The sequence below is a fragment of the Setaria italica genome, chromosome VIII (genome assembly GCF_000263155.2).
Source record: "Setaria italica strain Yugu1 chromosome VIII, Setaria_italica_v2.0, whole genome shotgun sequence".
Lineage (NCBI taxonomy): Eukaryota > Viridiplantae > Streptophyta > Magnoliopsida > Poales > Poaceae > Setaria > Setaria italica.
This window is the reverse complement of record NC_028457.1, coordinates 1,068,724-1,089,489: the sequence shown is the minus strand read 5'-3', so window position 1 is coordinate 1,089,489 and position 20,766 is coordinate 1,068,724. Positions and strand designations below refer to the sequence as shown.

The following is a 20,766-nucleotide window of genomic DNA, read 5'->3' as shown; positions in this document are numbered from 1 at the left end:
GTCTAGAAAAACAATGCAGACATCCACGCGTGGATCGAGCCATGCCATTAATTTCCCTGTTTCATCCTAGTGCATCCATGCTCGGTCCGTCCTGATTCAAGCTGTAACCTCTGCATGGCATATGCTATTACAAATTACTAGAAACATTAGGGCCATTGTGGTTTGAATTAGAGCTAGGCTGTCTATACGTACTACATAACAGAGTGATCTGACTTCTCATCCCTAATAAGGTCAACTCTGAACGTGCAATGGGGGCTAAAAGTCCAGTGCAAGTGGTCAAATAAACCTGCTCTAGAGAGCCTAGGTGTAGTGCACCGCCATTGTCTTCACAATGGTCTGGTCAACGCATTTCTCAAGATATTTACCATTACTGTAAGCGTGGCTGAAAAATGTGAGTGATTAATAACATGTTTAATTTGTCACACAATCGTGGTGTGGCAGAGGTTGAAGTCTGAATATACATTTCACATCTGTCAAAAAAGGAGAAGGTAGTATTTCCAGTCCACAACTGTACCGGTTGGGAGATGTGTAGAATAATAGTCCATGAACCATGAACGCGTGGTCCATCTTTTAGTTTTGTTTGTTGTTTCTTGTTCACTAAGGAGAGATAAAGACTTCCTCGGTTGTATATGCTGCTTGCCACCAATGCAATCAATCTTCTTGTTGCTGCTATATAAAGACAAAGAAGCCATGGAAGCATACACACTACTGCTCTACCAGTACAGCCCATGCTGTGATGTGTTATCCAGCAGGAACGAAGGTCATTAGCTGGTAGATGAGCATGACAATAGAGTACTAAACACAAATCTATAATCTGTCATGTTTTGTCGTGACCTTCTGCTAGTTATTAGAGCCCAGAGCTACCTGCTTGTTCCTCTGGCTCTATAAAAGAGGAGGCTCTGCACCTAGCAGTCTCCCCCTTCCCTTTGCCTCCCTTTCATTGCTCGATCGCTCTAAAGCCCTCCCTGTCAGAGCTAGCCAGGTTGCCATGGCCGGGAGCGGAAGCAGCAGCGGGAGTGGGAGCAGCAGCTCGCCGTGCGCGTCGTGCAAGCTGCTACGGCGGCGGTGTACCCAGGAGTGCGTGTTCGCGCCCTACTTCCCTCCTGAGGATCCTCAAAAGTTTGCCATCGTCCACAAGGTCTTTGGCGCCAGCAATGTCAGCAAGATGCTCCAGGTCCGCCCCTCAATTCTCTGCTGCCCTGCCTTGCTCTTATGGATCGATTCCATGCCTCCTGCCCCTCACCCATTGATTGTTCATAACTTCAGGAGCTGCCTGCTCAGCAGAGGGCGGATGCGGTAAGCAGCCTGGTGTACGAGGCCAACGCACGGATGAGGGACCCTGTCTACGGCTGCGTCGGTGCCATCTCCTACCTCCAGCAGCAAGTCTCACAACTCCAGATGCAGCTCGCCCTCGCCAAGGCCGAGATCCTCTGCGTCCAGATGCAGCACGATGGCCATGCAACTGTTTCGTCACCACCATTATCAGCATCGCAACAACTTGAGCGAAAACAGCAGCAGCTCATGGAATGCGAGGCGTATGGTAGCCTGCTCATGCAAGATGGCCTGATTAACGCGTCGTTCAACAGCACTGCCGCCGCCCATCATCAGCAGCAGATGATGGGCAGCTTAGGTTCCGCGGGGAACACTGCAATGATGCTGCAGGAGGCGTGCCTCAAGAAAGAGTCTCTGTGGACATGAATTATGCATTACTTCCATTCGTCGATAAGGAAACTTTGTCTCTGTCCACTTGTGTAATTTTCCAAAAATATGGGAAATCAATTAAGAGCAGATAATTGGGTCACATGACCAACATAATCTGGACGTGCATTATTCGTAATGAAAGATTAAGAGTTAAGACAGAACCGATACATCTTTCATCAAAAGTTAAAAGTACTGTCCAAGCTATAGTTGCATGGCAATGCAAGTTCCAGTTTGTTTGCAGACGCCGCTGCATGCTGAGAGTCAGCGATGTGAACGCCGCTGCAAGCTGAGTTTGTTCGTGGACAACTGGGCATGAATCATCAGGGAATCCTTTTTCAGATCACGCCGAAGTTGAATGGCTGCCACGTCCAGATGGAAGACCTGACCTACTAGATTCCTAAGCTTTCTGCATAAGACGCGTGTCCTTTGATCTGCTGGGTTGCACAAGGGGCTGACCTGGCTCCGATCCACAAATATTGCACCTGTACATTGTACTTGATAAATGCCAAGGCAGTAGAATAACTGGATCTTAAAATACTTGTGTGCTTCGTGTCATCAAGATATCAACAAAGCAAAACCTAATTTGTTTCTTCTTTGTTCGAAAAAAACAATTTGAGTTCTGAGTCTTGTTTTGATGGTTCTGTTAGAAATGATAAATTCGTACACATTTTATACACATTTTTGGCAATGATTGGCTCGGTTTTGATATTGTCAAAGTAGCAAGGTGCATGCATGAGGAGGTGAATCTAGGACGCAAACAAAAAAAATATAATATCAGTTGTAGCCCCCCACTGCACAGTGCTTGCTTATATGGATACACCCTCGGGGGTAGAGCTCTTGGCTTTTTGCTTGACCAAAGCTTTGCTAACTGGTGCTTGTTTTCAGATGGAATTTTTAGTTGCCTGTTGACCACAAAGCATTGATTGCTTAGGAACAGTACAATTGACTTGTTCAGAGATCAGAATTACACCATGGTTAAGACTTAAGACCTAAAACTGCAGTTGAGTTCATTGTATATCTCATCCTGCAGTTACAAGCATCTATATATAGTTGTAATCAACCACTTGAGTGATCTAATCTCTTTACCAAGACCAATGATTGATGATGGGTTAAAATTAAAGCAGATGGGGAACAAACCGTCACTGATCAATTGCTAAACTCAACCCCTTGTTCTTTCTTCAGTATTTCTTTTGATGGTGCGCACATGACCTCGAGGCTGTCAACGACGTGTTGTAACATTTTGCAATGTTTACATTACCAACTGAATTAATTAATACTGACATGTAGTTATGGGCCTTCCTTCGCAAATCACACATTGGCTTGCTTTGCAAGAAGCGGGCCGATCGAGTCCGAGAGAATGTACGCATCCATCCATCCTTCCTTGTGGGTCGTCGTTCTCTTTAGGATTCTGATGAATAGAGGCCTTGCAGACCTATATCTGGGCCTTGTTTAGTTGGGGAATTTGGGAGGTGCCAAATTACTGTTACAGCACTGTAGCACACTGTAGCGTTTCGTTTGTATTTGTGAATTATTGTCCAAATATTGACTAATTAGGCTCAAAAGATTCGTCTCGCAAAGTACAACAAAACTGTGTAATTAGTTTTTAATTTCATCTACATTTAGTACTCCATGCATGTACCGCAAGTTTGATGTAATGGGGAATCTTCTTTTTGCATAGTGTCAAAGTTGGGATTTGGGAGTAACTAAACATGGCCCTGGTGTTGTTTCTGGACACAGCTACAACTACAACTACCTACCACAGGTCCACAGCTGATTTTCGTAAACTGATCGACACCAGCAGAGTACCAGGCTCCTTTCGTATGTGTTGCATGCAGTATGTACTTGGCCGTCCTTGATACACAACAGTTGCAGTAGCCAGTAGACCAGGAGTACTTGTTGCCTTTCTTTTCTTGCATTGCAGATCTATCAGAGAGAGGAATTCCAGCTAGCTGCAGCTCTGGACTTTGAAGCCATGCCTGCAATCTACTCCCTCCGTTCCATTCCAAATTGTAGGTCGTTTACACTATATCTAAATGCATCATAATATTTATAAACCTTAAAAAACTAAAACAACCTACAATTTGAACAGAGGGAGTAGACTAATACTGCAATTAACACCTGGTTGTTATGGATTGGTCGGTTGGTACCAATCAATTAATCCATGGCGTCCTGGCAAAATTGGCACCACCGGCAACGCCCCATCTATAATCAGAGGCCGCGCGTGTGTCGCAAGGAACCAACCATGCTGAAAAGAGATGCAAGATCAGCTATTCAGATTTATGCACAGGTATATAGATATAGGCCAATCTGTATATACTAGTATACAGAGACCCAATTTTTAAGCTCTCAAAAGAAGAAGAAAAAAAACTCAGTTTGATCAGGATTAGGATGAATTGCAGGCAGCATATGTCATCTCAATCAGTGATTAAATGCTCAGAATGTTTGTGGGAAAAGCGTTAGTCAATATGTTTGAAGCACATTGTCCACACACATCATCGTCGGTGGATTTAAAAAGATTCGATGCTGAATAAAGTTTCTGAGTCCCACAAAATTGATTTGTTATTAGGACTAAATGACATGGTTGGTGAGGTGGTTGAGGCTGCCACAGCATGCGTGATACTCCCTCCATCCCAAATTACAATTCGTTTTGGCATTTCTAAATTCATGACTTTTGCTATATATGTAGACATAATATATATCAAAGTGTATATCAAAGGCTATGTATCTAGAAAAGCCAAAACGAAGGGTAATTAGGGACGGAGATGTCAAGGGTTGGACTCGAGTATCACTGAGCTGCAGCAGCGCTGAGCGTCTATGAGTAAAATGTACATAAATGGTGTCCTTGCACACTGTTGCTAGATGATGCGCTTCCAGCTTCCCCTTGCTTGCTCATGAATGTATATGATTCAAGGCAGCGCCACAAATCGCTACAGTTCTGTAGTCCTTGTACACTGCCGACAGCCCAAGATGCACGTTCACCTCCACGCATACTAGTAGATTAATTGATTAACTCACCCCTGAAACTATATATGTTATTGCGCCATGTCAGCCGCAGTGAAACTAATAATGTTCATCAAACTGAACAAGTTACCTGCTTCCTCATTGTACTGCACCATCATTTGAAACACCCAAATGATCAAAGCTTAGCTTCCTTCTGTTCATGCTAACATTCAGTGCATGCATCGTTAATATGGCAATTATAACACAAGCCTTCCAACTAATACGTGCCTTAAACTGCTCGCTCATCCATGCTTCAATCTTACACGGACTGTTATTCAGGAACAAGAGCACAGGCTACAGGCGTCCAAATACTGGTTGCTCTGCTTCTTCTTGGACTTGTGCAGGAAGCAACTCGTGCCTGATCCTGCAGGGAATCATGTGGACCAGCATTCGGTTGCAACTACCACTACTACTACACATCTTACTAGCCTTCCAAGGCTCAATCAGCTGGTGTACAATGCAGTAATAATTGTACCATCCACCAGTCCTGAAACTGAAAGCATATTTTCCCCTCAACTTTTTTGTTCAATGCTGCTGCTCAAGGTTCATGCTTTTCATACCTGTAGCTGTAGGTCCCTGGCAGAATAGTAGTATTCTTTTTTCTGAAAATGCAAAAGCATATCAGATTGACACACACACACATGTATTATCTCTCATCAGCCAAGCATTTCTCGTTTAGACCCCACCAGGATAGGACTTGATGATACTCCATAAAGCAAATGTGACCACAGGATTTCACCTAACCCTTTGTTGGGTCTTTGGAGCCACTCATTTCTTTCTATGCCGGAACAAGTACATGCAAAAGGGCTATTACTTTGCACCCAGTAGGGTCATTTTAAGATTCAGCGCCAAACCTAACTAAAGCTAGAATGTGTTGATTTGTGATATGTCATTTACCTCTAGGTACCTGCATCACATTAAACAATCATAGTGCCTCCAAACAAATGCAATAGTGGTGATCTGCCCTAGTACTCATTTTTGGGGAAAAGTATGGAAAGGAATGCAAAGAAAAGGCAAGGCTAATCATTATTGATGGTGTTTTTCAGCACCGTACTCTTTAAAGAAATTCACACAGCACCGTGTCGAAAGAGATGCATTCCGACATCACTTATTCGTATTGATAGGCCAATCTGATGGTCCCTTACTCCCTTTTGACGCATATGCACACACATTTGGAAAACATATCTGCTATGGTTGACCCACGAGTACTTAATTAATCTTAATACACACATGTGTGGCGGTTGCAAAAACTATTTTCTTAGTGTCAAAATCTGCAAGGCGATGCAACTTATAATACAATGCTGAGTTTGCTCCAAATTATTCATAGAAAGGCCAATTTTGACCACCACAAAACGAGTCCCGACCAAAAAACATGTCAAAACTCATGCATCTAGCAGCGAGGATGCATTTTTAGGGTGGGAAGAAGGGGGCCATAACAAATTCGAGTTATTCACTACTGTAGTAGCATTGGACAGAATGGCCAATTTGATTTGCAGAGGTAATTCCTTATCAAAAAAAGTCTGTAACGTTGAAAAAAATTAGTTGTCAGGGAAAAACAAAGACAGTGCACATATCGGTTTACTAGAGTATGAGCAGAAATATAGGATTATGACTGAATTTGAACAAAAAACATTAGCGGCCTTTGCAATCAGGAGATTAATGACTTTAGATGAACCATCATGATGCTAGGCAAGGATGCTGGCCATCACCTTTTTGTTGCTTGAGATGCAAATGTTATCTTTTGGAAGTGACACACTACTTTTTCGGAAAAAAAAAAGAAGCGACACGTTCAGTAGTGTTGCAGTCCTTTGTTTATTGGCCTCCTAATCCTATCAATAATGGTTGGTGTGATGCTGTGGTGGATTGGCACAGCCGTCGGTGACAGAAATAAGCACTCCTATATTCTCATATTCTATCCTTTTTTCTTTGCTTTTGTTGAGAAAAAAATTACCAGTGACTGGTGGATCGCACATGGAGAACACATGCATGATACTCATCTGCAGATGATTATGCAAATTCCGAGGCTAATTCAATTGTAAAAAACAAGCATTATATATAAGGGCTAATCTACCTCGACCAGCAAAACTTTTCAGTTCTACGACTACACTCCAAACAGTCTGCCACCACATTCCTTTTTGTGGTTAGCGCAAGGGTCAGCGTCCAGATTGCTTGAGTAGCACTACTTTTTCTAGACCTGGGCCATCTAGCCATGTGCAGGCGCGTTGCTCCCATTGTCATTGTAGAGACTCCAGAGGTGACCATAAAAGAGGAGAGCTAAGCACTATGGTTTTCTGAAGAAAAAATGAAGACAGAGAGCACTCACAAGACGATAGCAGCAGGTGGCAAGATGACAGTCCCCCAATCTCCTGTTGGAGTGAGGAGCATCGTGACCTCCTTAGTGGCTTTCTTCATCTTAGCCAGCTCCATCGTTTTCCTCTTAGACAGAGGCCAGGAAGAGCAAGTGCAAATGGCAGTCGAGCATGGACGCCAAGAAGTGCAGGTGAAGGTGGAAGCTGGGCTCCAAGAACCAGCGATGAGAGGGACAACTGAGGCGGAGGACACCAGCAATGAGGAGTGCAACTGGTCGAGGGGGCAGTGGGTGTACGACAATGTATCCCGGCCATTGTACTCCGGGCTCAAGTGCGCCTTCATCTTCCCTGAGGTGGCTTGTGACAAATATGGCAGGAAGGATGTCATGTACCAGCACTGGAGATGGAAGCCTCATGGATGCGATCTTCCAAGGTATGATACGATTACTAATTTCCCAATTAATTTTAGCTCAATTTTGCTAGTGTCAGTTGAAAAGTTCCAGCATATCTGAAGATGCAGTTCTAGAATAGCAAGCTCTGTCAGTGTCAGAGTCAAGAATTTTGGAAGGATAATGTATTTTTTTTGTTTATGGAAGCAGTAAAATACTCAAGTAATCTATAACTCAAACAAAAAAAGGATAGTACTGCAGAGAATAAAATCAACTTACTTCAAGATTGAAAACTGATCTGATTACGACTTGTTAACCAGAGGCAACCAAGAAAAGAAACCAAACATGCAAGAGAACTAACTGACAGTGAAAGACAAGAACCGAGAAATACTTCTACCTGTTGCATATTTTATTATCTGTATGACTGTACCATCCTATAACGGTAGAAAGGAGATCATATCTCGAATAACTTACTCGGCATGGTATGACATGATTTCTGAATTTTGCCATATGTCAAAACAGATTCAACGCAACTAGGCTGCTTGAAAAGCTGAGGAACAAGAGATTAGTGTTTGTGGGCGACTCAGTCAACAGGAACCAATGGGTTTCTCTGGTGTGCATGGTGGAGGCCTCAATACCTGATGACAGGCTCAAGACGCGTATCTTCAATGGCTCTCTGATATCCTTCAAGGCATTGGTATGCTTTCCTTCACAATTCTACAGGCTACAGAAACCAACAATTTTGGTTAACCGATTTAAACAAATAATCATTTCAGGAATACAATGCAACAATAGATTTCTACTGGTCACCGTTGCTTGTGGAGTCCAACAGCGACAACCCAATTATCCACCGGGTGGAGTACCGGATCATAAGGGCAGACAGAATTGAGAAGCATGCCAGTGTCTGGAGGGATGCTGACATCATTGTCTTCAATTCTTACCTGTGGTGGAGGAAGCAGAAGGATGACATGAGGATGAAGGTTATGTAAGTTAATTTCTTTCTTGATGTTAGGTATCTCATTGTCGTCAGAAATTTTTTTGCCATAACTGATTAAGAAAACACACAATCTGAAAAGGTTTCCAAGTGCAATAAAATGGGTAACGTTATGAGTATATGCAGGTATGGTTCATTTGAAGATGGCGATGCAAGGTTAGATGAAATGGAAATGGTCGATGGTTTCGAGATAGCTCTGAAGAAACTAACTGAATGGCTCGGAGAGAATATTGACAAGAACAAGACTAGAATCTTTTTCGCAGGATCATCACCAACACATTCCTGGTGAGAGAGATACCCTTGCATTATCTGTCAACACAAATAGTACAATCTACAATGCCTTGCCTACATCTCGATGGCATCAGGTTTTAATATGGAAGTCATGACATATGTAATTTCCAGGGCTAGCAGCTGGGGTGGAGAAGACAGCAACAAGTGCCTCAACGAAACAGAGCCGATCTACAAAGTCGGGTACAAAACGGCAACTACAGATTACAGCTTGATGGCCAAGGCTAAGTCATATTTTAGAACATTGGAGCCGAAAGGTATACATGTTCAGATACTGAACATCACAGAGCTGTCTGACTACCGCAAGGACGGGCATCCTACAGTGTTCAGGAGACAATTTGTTCCTCTAACGAAAGAGCAGATTGCGAACCCAGCCAGCTACGCGGATTGCACGCATTGGTGCCTCCCGGGCGTTCCTGATGTCTGGAACGAGTTTTTATACGGCTACCTCATGTACAAATGATACTTGACATCCCAATATAAAATGTACAAATGGCATACTGCATCTAGATTAGGCTACTTTGCTTTGTTTTATGCAGAGAATGACTGGCCCCATCACATTTACATGTAGAGACAGACAAGAGGATCCGTCTGTGCACCACCTCACTAAAGGAGACATTCAAAGTGAACATTGTATATCATCAGTGTACTACAGTATTTGTTTTCATCTGACAGGGTAACATAATTCTGCAAATTTAAAAGAAATTTACCATGAGAAAGAACGGCTTAAGACTGAAAAACTGTCCCAGATGCCCCTGAAATCATATTCATTCAGACCGGCAGGGAGCAGCAAGAAAGCAGCAGATTTGAGCGGTGGATCAACGAGCGAGAGAAGCGACCTCAACAGTAAGGGCTGCTGCCATTAAACCCAGCCGCAGGTTCCCCGTTGACGCCGGCGCGCCGCCGCATACGGCACAGCGGAGGGGCCACGACGCCATCGCCGCCGCGCTCAGGCTACCGGGAAACCGGCCTCCGCCGCCACAGTTAGTTATCCAGGCCATGGGCTTACCAATCCATGTCATTAGTTTGGCAGACGAGGCTCAATATGCAGCCCAAGTTATGTTGGGCCACACCCAAATATTGGCAAGCGTGTGACCTGCTTGCTGCTCTCTCCTAATTCAGAGATTACCAGTGTCGTGTACTAATCATCCATCACTCGAGGGGATTGCAAGCCATTCTTTTTTCCCCAGAGGAACTGCTACTATAACGGTACACTTTGGAAACGAAGCCTCATTTACTCATGAGGAAAAAATGGGGAACAAGCTCTCCCAAGTCCTGTAACAACTTACATTTAGAGAATAATCTTAAACGAATTACGTTATGGTCCAGGATGTCGGTGCATATTATATTTGGAATCATGGGAGTTAATCGACGGAAAGCATTCCAACTACTACTTGCCTTTGCAGCTAGCTGAAGCCCACTTAATTGCTGTCTTTTACACCAGAGCAAGATGACAAGAACATACTTGCTGATGTCCATAGCAGTTGTACTGACTCTCCTTGGACTTTCAGGAAGTAACCAGCAGTCTGATCCCTGAGGGAACCATGTGGAGTAGCAAGCATTAGGTAACAGGTATCCCATGATAGCGACTTGCTTCTGCTCCGTGCCGTGGAAGTACCCACCAGCTCATCTAAGCTTTGCAAGGATCCATCTCATATGCTATAAATACGCAACAACTTTACCACTGTCCAGTGTTGCTTGCAGATGTTTCTCCTCATCCATGCTTTACAGAGCTACTGTACCTGACAGAAAGAAACAATTTTTGCTGAGAAAATGGCTGACACAAGATCAGCAATATATATACATCATGTGCAACTCAACAGCCAAGCCCAAGCACTGTCATTAGAATAGACTCCAATGCTTAGAACATGATACCTAAACCAAACACAGCAAAAAGCACCACACAATTTCACCTAACCCTGTATTTGCCCTTTGGAGGCACTCAATTAGTTATAATATATACACTGAAGGCTGAAGCTGCACAAGCAAAAGAGGCTACTGACTACTAGCACCAAGTAGAGTTCGCCATCTCAAGACTCACCACCAAACGAAATTGATGCATGCTACAATATTGTGGTGATTTATGATCTTCCATTTAACAAGATGAGAGGTACATGCATGAGACTGAATAATCACGTTGGTGCAACTGATTGCCTTATTCATAATCTGAACGTACTTTTTTTGTCAAGAAAAAAAAAAGAGATGGGCAGGAAGCCAAACAGAAGCCACGGCAAATAATTGATGATCAGTTTCAAAAGGACTGCAGGTAATGGTGGCACCATGTTGAAAAACGTTCTGATGATGGTAGGCTTCATCTTCACCTCCATATATACATACCAACACTCAGACATTGCATCCCTTGTTATGGATGGCCCAAGAGTCAGTGTTCAGGTTACTTGATTAGCAATAAGCCTGGACCACTTGTATTAGAGAGTGCACAATAAAAGAGGGAGCTACGCTCTGCACTGCAGCTTTCTGAAGAAGAATGAAGCCAGAAGCCACCCCCAAGATGACGGTTCTCAGTTCTCCGATTGGACTGAGGAGCTTCCTCAACTCCCTAGTTGCCTTCTCCATCATCGTCAGCTCCGTCACCTTCTTGTTCCACCAAGGCCAAGAAGGACAGGTGCCAAAGGCGATCAAGCATGAACACCAAGAAATGCAGGTGCAGGTGGCAGCTGAGCACCATGAACAACTGAGAGCGAAGGAAGCACAGGTGCAATTGACAACTGAGATCCCAGATGCCAGTAAGGAGGAGTGCAACTGGTCAACGGGACGGTGGGTCTACGACGACGTGTCCCGGCCGTTGTATTCTGGACTCAAGTGCGCCTTCATCTTCCCTGAGTTGTCTTGCGACGAATATGGCAGGAAGGATGTCATGTACCAGCACTGGAGATGGCAACCTCATGCATGCGACCTTCCTAGGTATGATTATAACAGATTTCCTTAGTCCAGTTGGGAGTATTTTTTAGCTCAGTTTTGATCTTGTCATTGTCAAGGCAACAGTTAAAGAAAATTTGAAGGTGCAGTACTACAACAACAAGATGTGCCAAAATCAGAGAGTTACAATTTTTTTTAAAAAAAAATATTTTCATTTACAGAAGGAAGCAGGGAAACATCTGTTTAATCTGTAACTGAAACAGAAAACAGAGAAACAACTGTTACTATTAAAAAAGGAAAATTGATCTGATTGTGGTGGTTAGATAATTAATTAACAGTGAAAGACCAGTGGAGAGGAAAATCCCACCTACTTATTTTTATCATATCCATTTCATAGGCCTAGAAGGCTAGAAAGGAGATCATATCTTGCATAAAATTCAGTCATTGACAAAAGTTTAGGATGCATGGTGTATGAAATGATGCCTGGATTTTCTCCATGTCAACAGATTCAATGCCACTAGGCTGCTTGAAAAGCTGAGAAACAAGAGATTGGTGTTTGTGGGCGACTCACTCAACAGGAACCAATGGGTTTCCCTGGTGTGTATGGTGGAGGCCTCTATACCTGATGACAGGCTCAAGATGCGTGTCTTCAATGGCTCACTCATCTCCTTCAAGGCATTTGTATGTTTTTTCCTGCATAAATCTAAAGGCTACTATAAATCCAATGATTTCCATTAGCCGATCCAAAAAAAGATTATTAATTTATTATTTTAGGAATACAATGCAACAATAGACTTCTACTGGTCACCGCTGCTGGTGGAGTCCAACAGCGATGACCCCATTATTCACCGGGTGGAGTATCGGATCATAAGGGCAGACAGAATTGAGAAGCATGCCAATGCCTGGAGGGATGCTGACATCATTATCTTCAATTCTTACGTGTGGTGGAGGAAGCATAAGCCTGACATGAGGATGAAGGTCATGTAAGTTCAACTCTTTCCCTTCCTACTCATATCTAGGTAAAGAGATGCAAGGCCATGCAATCTCATCCTGCTAGATTGCCAATTTCACATAGTCAAAAAGTGACTGAACTGATGTAGTAACAAACTAACAAAGTTTTCAAAGGAAATGAATATCTTGGACATATTTTGAATGGGCAGGTATGGCTCATTTGAGGAAGGTGATGCAAGGTTAGAGGAAGTGGAGATGATGGATGGTTTCGAGATAGCTCTCAAGAAACTAACCGAATGGCTGGGAGAGAACATAGACAAGAAGAAGACTAGAATCTTTTTCGCAGGATCATCGCCTACACATTCCTGGTGAGTTCAGTACAAGCACTACTCCTGCATCCTGTGCCAACACAAGTAAAGCATTGGTACAATACAATACCGCCATCCCCATGAAAGAATGAAAGTGATCCAAGATGCATATATGATTTTCAGGGCTAGCAACTGGGGTGGAGTGGACAGGAACAAATGCCTTAATGAGACAGAACCTATCTACAAAGTTGGATACAAGGCAGCAGGTACAGACTACAGTATGATGGAGAAGGCTATGTCGTATTTTGGGACACTGGAGCAGAAGGGCATACACGTCGAGATACTGAATATCACGGAGTTGTCTGATTACCGTAAGGACGGGCACCCGACGGTGTTCAGGAGACAGTTTGCCCCTCTGACAAAAGAACAGATGGCGAACCCAGCCAGCTACGCGGATTGCACGCACTGGTGCCTCCCGGGTGTTCCTGATGTCTGGAATGAGTTCTTGTACGGCTACCTCATGTACAAATGACATGCTGTGTGGGTCACTCAGAGTTGTACTGCTCCCTCTGTGGCTCTGTTCCAAATTATTTGTTCAGATAACTTTCACTTGAGACAAAAATTCATTCAGAGTCCAGGCAGGCAGTCAAGCAAGCAAGAAGATCAAAACGTATCAGTGGATTGAACGAGAATGGGAACCTGAGCAGTAAGGTTTGGTCGTCGCCGGCTCGCCGCGCGCGGCAGGCAGCAGCATACTTCACCGCGGAGGCAGCCAGGCAGTTCGACACTTCGATCCCGACCCTCGAGGCCTCGACGCCATCGCTGCGTGCAGCAGAACGCCGTTGCAGCTCACATCCAGACGCGCTGCCATGCAACATGGGAAGCCGCATACCATCCCTGTCCGCCGCTTCGGGAGGCTGCTGATTCACCGCCGGTGTTGACGAGGGACGGAGGGAGGGAGACAGGCGGCGGCGATAGAGATGGGGGGGAATTCAGAGAGAGAGAGAGAGAGAGAGAGGCCATGGCCCATGGGAAGAAGGGAGGCAGGCCCCCTGCGGGCCTCGATTCCAGTGGGCTGGCCCATGTAGGCTTTCTAGCAATCTCCCACATTTTTGCTGCGAGCCCACACACAACAGCAATCCAGACATATCCCTTTGGCCTTGCTTTGTAACAAACACGAATGCAGATGTGTCTCATTCTAGTCATAGTCTCGTAGATGATGCGAGTGTTTGTATATTCGTCGTGGATGGATCTGTGCGCGGATTTGTTTTTTCTTCTTTTGTTTGAATTTGAGTTCATGTTCGTAGAAGAGAGGGATTACTTTGTAAAAGGCATTCAAAATTGAGATTCCAATTTGACCAGAGGCGGCTACAACTCTGCTAGTCAAATAACAAGAGCAAGTACAAGTAGGTAGAGAGATGTTGATGTATGACTACAGACAACAGGACTTGTGTGTTGACATGCATACATGTATTAGCCACTGTTTGGTTCTTTAGGGTTCTAAAATTCCTATCATATCGAATATTTATATACTAATTATGAGTATTAAACATAGTCTAATTACAAAATCAATTGCACGGATGGAGGCTAATTTGTGAGACGAATCTATTAAGCCTAATTAGGTCATAATTTGACAATGTGGTGCTACAGTAAACATGTGCCAATGATAGATTAATTAGGCTTAATAGATTCGTCTCGGGAATCAGCCTCCATCTGTGTAATTAGTTTTATAATTAGCTCATATTTAGTTCTCCTAATTATTCTCCAAATATTCGATGTGATATGAATTTTAGTCCGGACTAAAGATCCAGACACTTCGTTAGGCCGTGAGCTATCCTTTTATTTTGTTATGATGAAGCTCAGGTTCATTAGAGAAGACTCGATCTTCTTGTTCCTCCGTTCACCGAGTTGGCAAAAGACGCTTTGGATCCTCGAGTCGAGTCCGCGGTCGGGTGCACCGAGGCCCGTGCCGCGCTGTGCGAGGACGTCCCAGTCATGGTGGGCAAGATGATTGAAGGCCGGGTGCGACGGCGCGGAGGCCGTGCTCTAGTCGGTCTGCCACCGATACCGGGACCACCAGGCGACGGAGGAGGGCGGGCTGACGAGGCTGCTGCTGCTGATGCTCACCGGCGGTGGTGAGGCAGATGGTGCTGGAGGTGCTTAAGAACTGCCTCGCTGGGTACGATTTCAAGACCACCCAAATTATGCCATTCTGATTTCTGAGGAAGCTAAGCTGATGAGAATGGCTCGGTGATCCCATGGATTTGAGCAGCCAATGAAATGAATGCATGTAACAGGGGACGGTGTTCTTGTTCTTGTTCTTGTAACGTTTCTTTTGTTTCTTTTTTGTTCCTTGTTTTCTGATTCAAGTCAATAGAGAAACAAAGAAGAATTGGTTCATGGAGGGGAGAAGAAGAAGAATCTGTAGTACATGGAGTAGAGAGTTTTAGCCAAGCTGCTCATACATACTCTCTCTTACCCATGGCTTTCTTAGAGTGATTCTGTGTATGGACTGAGTGAGCCAAATCGTCGTAGGATGGATGCAGTGGATGGAGGAAGAAGAAGAGTCTAGACAAGGATAGTCAATCCGGAGCGTTGAGTGGTTCTGCTTAAGAGCATGTTTGGCTCCTACGTGTTAAAGTTTAGTACCTGTCACATCAAATGTTTGATCTTAATTATGAGTATTAAATATAAGCTAATTACAAAACTAATTGCACAGATGGAGTCTAATTCGCAAGACAAATCTATTAAGCCTAATTAGTCCATGGTTTGATAATGTGGTGCTACAGTAACCATTTGCTAATAATGAATTAATTAGCTTTAATAATTTCATCTCGCGAATTAGCCCAAAGATTCTACAATTAGTTTTATAATTAGCTCATATTTAATTCTCATAATTAACATTCGAATATCCAATATGACATGACTAAAAGTTATATCCAATATGACATGACTAAACTAGTTTAGTACATGTTATCCAAGCACTTAGTAACAGTTATCACTGTTACCTGATGTCTGGACTCGGACCGCGTGTTCCACGATCCATCACGTTTCACTCCGATCTTAGTAAGGGCCTGTTTGGTTAGCATTGCTTATAAATAAGCAACTTATAAATAAGCAAATAAGTTACTTATAACCCAAACACTCTTGCTTATAGAGTTGCTTATGCATAAGCAAATAAGCAAGTTTGGAGCTGCTTATTTTGCTTATCGGGTGCTCTTTACCCCCTACCCTCCCCCACTTTTCTCTCTCTCCCCCACTTTTCTCTCTCCCCCATCTGCCATCCTCCCCCAGATCCCCTTCTCTCTGGTTCTCCCACCCCGGCGCCGCGCCCGATCTCCGCCCGCCGCTCCCTCCCCGCCGCCGCCGGCGGCCTCCGCGCGCCGCTCACGCGACGGCCCGCCGCTCCCGGCCCGCCTCCGGCGCCGGCCTCCTCGCGCAGCTCCCGCCCAGCCGCCGCCGGGGGACTCGGCGCGCCGCACCCGCCCCGGCCCGCCGCTTCCGCCCCGCCTCCGCCGTCGTCCTCCACGCGCCGCTCCCGCCCTGGTTTCTCGCTCCCTCCCTGCCAACGCCGCAAGGTTCCGCGCACGGCTCCCGCCTCGCCCCGGCCCTCCACTCCCGCCCCGGCCCGTCGCCCGCCTCCGCGCCCCACCGCCCGCCTCCGCGCCCAGCCGCCCGCCGCTAAGCTCCTACCCTCGTTTCTCTCTCGCCCTCGTCCGCACTCTCTCCGCCCGATCCCCTTCCTCCCTTCCCCCCTCCGCACTGTTTTCCCCCAGATCCCCTTTCTCTCTGTGTTCCTCTTCCCCGGCGCCGCCGCCCCTGCGCTGTCCCTCAGTCGGCGCCCCCGGCAGTGAATCTTCTCCGGTCGTTTCTACTCCCTCCGCCCCTGCGCCATCCCTGAAATCATGGACGATTACCGTGATTTCTTTTCGCAGGGGGCCTCATCCTCGGCAGGTCCTTCCTTCCGTCAACCCCATGTCGTCCCCAACCCCGATGAGTTGGAGCTCCTGTCTCAATGGCCTGAGCAACCACGTACAACACCTACTGTTTCTGCGGGGAGGGTTGGGATGGAGAATCTCGATCTAAACTCGCAGCAAGAAGATTTCCCCTACATCGAAGAGTACTCGGCATTACTCGATCGTGGAAGAGGCCGTGCCGATGGCGGGAGAGCAGCCTCGTTTCAACCTCCCCGTCAAAGCGCAAGTGGTATTCCAATTGGACGGGGAAGGAGTGCTGGACGAGGTTCTGGCCGTGCCCGTGGAAGAAGTGTCAGCGCATCACATTCGCCGCCCGCAGGTTGGTGTAACTGTTTGGTCCTGCACTTCTTTTTGCATAAGTACCTTATATGGTTAAGGATCATATATTTCTTCTTTGTTAGCCTATCAGTCAAATATGATCGCTGAATTTGTAGTAGTTTAGTTCAATTGCCATTCTTATGTACAAAATAGTATCTTTTCTGATACTATGACTTTTGTTAGGAGTAACAGTAGAAATCAGTGAACAGAGTTATGTTTTGGAGTCCAAACATGTGTTCATAGTTCAAACCTACACTAATTTGTGATGGTAGACAGTATATGGTCTGGCGAAGCTTGTATCTAGGGATTTTCATCATTTATGTTTTACCCTTTAAGCAATGTAGACATATAGTGCTTACTGCTTGTGTATGTGGCATGCCTTTTTTCTTTTTAAAAAAAAACATTTCTGGTAGTCATGGGCATGCATATCTTGTACAATAAACTTGACTGGACAAGTAATAGGAAGGTTGTATTTCTTTTTTGGCCAGTTTCCCTAATACTTATCTACTGCATGCAACACATGGCCTGTGGGGATGACTGTTGTCTGCAATTAGTCAAACTTTGCCCACTGCTTTACATTCGACTATTCAAGTAGCTGGATTTGTTATATGGCAGTAATATATTCAATGCCAATTGTACTTCACCATCATTAAGCAACTAGATCATGACAAAGAGAGGAGCATTCTATTATACTACAATTCATTTTTGAAGATCCATCATATGGATATTATTTAGTTACCAGAAACAGGTCTTAGCACACATATTTCCACTTACAAGCATTATGTTTTGATGCTATTTTAATTTTACACTGATGGAGTGAGTTTGTCATGAGAAAAAAAATGTTTTTGAAACCACACATCAGTTTTTGAAACCAGCATTTTGCTGCAATCAAAATCTTTCAGTGCTATGCTTGCATATGCTTTGCTGTAACTTACTAGCTTTAACCAACTTTCTGTCATTCTCCAACTAGATGAGTAGAATGCTGTAGCAGCATAGTTTCTGGCCGTGTCGAAAGCGTTATCTGCTTGCACATGCTCTGGCAGCATAACTTCAATGCGTTCTAGTTTTACACGGACTGTCTATTGTAGTAGTTTAGTTCAATTGCCATTCTTTATTATTTCTAAGCTTGTTATCTCTGAATTTGTTATGTACGATAAATTTATTTCTGAGTTATTTATTTTCAACACTGTAGGGGCAAGTCCTCCCCTCCGTCAATCATTAAGGGGGAGGTTATCTCAATTTCGAGGCGTCAGACGTGGTGCCTCTAAATCGGGTGCAACACACTGTCCATCGTTCACCAACATGGTGGATGACGAAGATATTGATGACAAAGATGTTGACTCCTTTCCTTCTGTAAGCACTCTTATCTCAGCTAGTTATGTGTGAACATGTGTGTTGCATAAGTACATTTTGAGCTATATGTTTCTTTCCATGTTATGTGTTAGAACAAGTATGACAAGGCGAATTGGAGCGCAGAAAACACCGGTATTTTTTGTGAACTCTGTGTTGAGCAAATGAGGCTAGGAAATAGCCCAGGTAGGAAGATTAACTCTAGGGGTTATAAAGAAATTGCACGAAAATTCAACGAGAGGACAGGCGAACCATGCTCCCAAACAATTCAGAAATAGATGGACAACATGCAAGAAACTTTATGAATTCTATAAGTTTGCAATGTCACAGTCAGGACTAGGTAGGAAACCAAATGGTGCCATTCTAGCTGCCGACCAATGGTGGGAGGAAATCATTAAGGTATTACGGTTTCCTAAACAAATATAAAACCCAGGTTATATGTTTGTGACAGGTTCTAATTGCTGTTTGATTTTGTGTTACAGGGTTACAGTTCAGAGTGCCTGTTATTTTCAAGATATATGCCAGACTATGTTGATGACTTACAAGAGATGTACCAGAAGGTGGTAGTGGATGGAAATTCGTCTACCATTGCAGGAAATGTAGCTGCGGAAGGTATTGACCTTGAGAAAGAGGTGATTGATTTACCAGAAGATGATGTTATGTTACCAGATGATGGACCTGAAGACTACGCTAGCCCACTGAGTAATAGCAGTCGAAAGAGGAGTTCTAGCACAAAAGACACCGCATGTAGTCCGCCAAAGAAGGGGAAAAATCAGTTTCTAAACATATTCAAAGGCCTAGTGCACACAATGAAAGCTGACAGCTCTGAGGACTCTGAGGCAATAAAGCTAAAGCAGAGGGACATGGAGTTAAGGCTGAAGCAGAGGGAGATGGAGATGAAGCAGAGGGCAATGGAGATGGAGTACAGGAGGAAAAATGAGGAAATGGAAGGTTATGAGATAGATGAATGCATCAATATGGCAAGAGAATGTGGAGCTGAAGATGGTACAGAGGAATTTTTCATAGCAATTGAGTTGTTTAGGGACAGATACAACCGGAAAATTTTCTCCAAGATTAAAACAAATGAGGCAAGGTTGACTTGGCTACAAATGAACATCACGAGGAACAAGTGAAGATACTGAGCACTAGTTACTTGAGTTGCTTGAGGGGAACTTTTAAATAAATTGTGAAATATTTGAACTGTATTGATTTGTGAACCTTTGTTATGTGTGAACCCTCGTTATATGTGAACCCTCGTTATGTGTGGCATTTGATTTAGTTGTCATTCCATTTGTGTGCCCTCTATTACATTTACGATAAGTTTTATGTGTCATGTCCTGTTATGTGTGAGCCACTTTAGTTTATTTTTTGAGTAGTGAATATGAACTCTGATGAATTTTATTTTGTTTGTACAGATTCTTCCTTTTCACAATTCTTCGTCTTCTGATTCCGAAGAAGAATTGCTGCTTAGAAGGAAGAAGAAGAGGAGGCAACTTGCTACTATTTGTGCAGCTTTCGGTATGTACTATTACACCACATACCTAGACAAAGCTAAATATAGGATTGCAAACCAAACTGGTTATGAATGGGTTGTTAGTACATTACAGAATAGGACATCTTGCTACAACATGTTTAGGATGAATAGAGATGTGTTTGATAGTCTACACAATATCCTAGTCCAATCATATGGGTTGAAGTCAACAAGGAGGATGACATCAGTAGAGGCTTTAGCTATGTTTTTGTGGATTTGTGGTGCGCCTCAAAGCATGAGGCAAGCTGAGGATCGTTTTGTTAGGTCCACTGAAACTTGCAGTAGAAAGTTTGAGAAGGTATTGCATAGTCTGTGCAAGCTAGCAGGTGATATCGTTAAACCAGTTGACCCAACATTTAGTACTGTGCATCGTAGACTGCAGTCACCACGGTTCTCCCCCTACTTTGATAATTGCATTGGAGCAATAGATGGAACACATGTGCCTGTTATTGTGCCAGTGGACAAGGTTGTCCAACATACGGGCCGACATGGGTACACCAGCCAGAATGTCTTAGCAATATGTGATTTCGACATGAGATTTACGTTTGTTGTCGCCGGATGGCCTGGATCGGTGCATGACATGAGAGTCTTCAAAGATGCATTGATCAAGTACGGCGACAAGTTTCCTCATCGTCCAGAAGGTTCTTCCCTATTCTATGTTCCCATAGTAGTCACAATGTCTATCTATTGGTTGAGTATAACACGAAAATTAATTATTGTGCAGGGAAATTTTATTTGGTGGACTCTGGGTACCCAAACAGACCGGGATACCT

The 20,766-nt window shown here is 44.2% G+C and overlaps 3 protein-coding genes and 1 long non-coding RNA gene across 6 annotated transcripts; 3 read left to right on the top strand and 1 right to left on the bottom strand.

Moving 5' to 3' along the window:
- The first annotated feature begins 725 nt into the window (after positions 1 to 725).
- LOC101777662 (LOB domain-containing protein 12) lies at positions 726 to 1,815 on the top strand. Its single transcript, XM_004978525.3, has 2 exons — positions 726 to 1,174; positions 1,267 to 1,815. The coding sequence occupies exons 1-2, from the start codon at positions 989 to 991 to the stop codon at positions 1,696 to 1,698; spliced, it is 618 nt and encodes a 205-aa protein (XP_004978582.1). The 5' UTR covers positions 726 to 988; the 3' UTR covers positions 1,699 to 1,815.
- A 5,125-nt stretch (positions 1,816 to 6,940) lies between these two features.
- Positions 6,941 to 9,348, top strand: LOC101776835 (protein trichome birefringence-like 34). The gene is made up of 5 exons (XM_004978523.3): positions 6,941 to 7,443; positions 7,922 to 8,096; positions 8,176 to 8,384; positions 8,520 to 8,678; positions 8,796 to 9,348. The coding sequence occupies exons 1-5, from the start codon at positions 7,004 to 7,006 to the stop codon at positions 9,142 to 9,144; spliced, it is 1,332 nt and encodes a 443-aa protein (XP_004978580.1). The 5' UTR covers positions 6,941 to 7,003; the 3' UTR covers positions 9,145 to 9,348.
- Positions 9,349 to 9,896: 548 nt separating this feature from the next.
- LOC111258250 lies at positions 9,897 to 13,650 on the bottom strand. Of its 3 annotated transcripts, none has more exons than XR_002678885.1 (5): positions 13,517 to 13,650; positions 13,188 to 13,394; positions 12,803 to 12,908; positions 12,130 to 12,519; positions 9,897 to 10,423 (listed from the first exon to the last, which is right to left on the bottom strand). It is a non-coding gene; the product is annotated as an uncharacterized LOC111258250 (long non-coding RNA). The 3 variants fall into 3 exon arrangements; XR_002678887.1 differs by having other exon boundaries at positions 12,181 to 12,519; XR_002678886.1 differs by lacking the exon at positions 12,803 to 12,908.
- Positions 10,430 to 14,034, top strand: LOC111255658 (protein trichome birefringence-like 34). Its single transcript, XM_004978524.3, has 6 exons — positions 10,430 to 10,791; positions 10,871 to 11,603; positions 12,065 to 12,239; positions 12,333 to 12,541; positions 12,719 to 12,877; positions 13,001 to 14,034. Exons 2-6 carry the CDS (start codon positions 11,167 to 11,169, stop codon positions 13,347 to 13,349), a joined length of 1,329 nt encoding a protein of 442 aa, XP_004978581.1. The 5' UTR covers positions 10,430 to 10,791; positions 10,871 to 11,166; the 3' UTR covers positions 13,350 to 14,034.
- The last annotated feature ends 6,732 nt before the right edge of the window (positions 14,035 to 20,766 follow it).

What these genes read in the sequence shown, in the direction of transcription:
- LOC101777662 (XM_004978525.3), top strand. Translation starts at nt 989, where the DNA reads ATGGCCGGGAGCGGAAGCAGCAGCGGGAGTGGGAGCAGCAGCTCGCCG. An exon ending in ATGTCAGCAAGATGCTCCAG is followed by an intron (nt 1,175 to 1,266) that starts GTCCGCCCCTCA and finishes TCATAACTTCAG; the next exon opens with GAGCTGCCTGCTCAGCAGAG.
- LOC111255658 (XM_004978524.3), top strand. Translation starts at nt 11,167, where the DNA reads ATGAAGCCAGAAGCCACCCCCAAGATGACGGTTCTCAGTTCTCCGATT. An exon ending in CATGCATGCGACCTTCCTAG is followed by an intron (nt 11,604 to 12,064) that starts GTATGATTATAA and finishes CCATGTCAACAG; the next exon opens with ATTCAATGCCACTAGGCTGC. An exon ending in TCATCTCCTTCAAGGCATTT is followed by an intron (nt 12,240 to 12,332) that starts GTATGTTTTTTC and finishes TTATTATTTTAG; the next exon opens with GAATACAATGCAACAATAGA.
- LOC101776835 (XM_004978523.3), top strand. Translation starts at nt 7,004, where the DNA reads ATGAAGACAGAGAGCACTCACAAGACGATAGCAGCAGGTGGCAAGATG. An exon ending in TGATATCCTTCAAGGCATTG is followed by an intron (nt 8,097 to 8,175) that starts GTATGCTTTCCT and finishes TAATCATTTCAG; the next exon opens with GAATACAATGCAACAATAGA. An exon ending in TCATCACCAACACATTCCTG is followed by an intron (nt 8,679 to 8,795) that starts GTGAGAGAGATA and finishes TGTAATTTCCAG; the next exon opens with GGCTAGCAGCTGGGGTGGAG.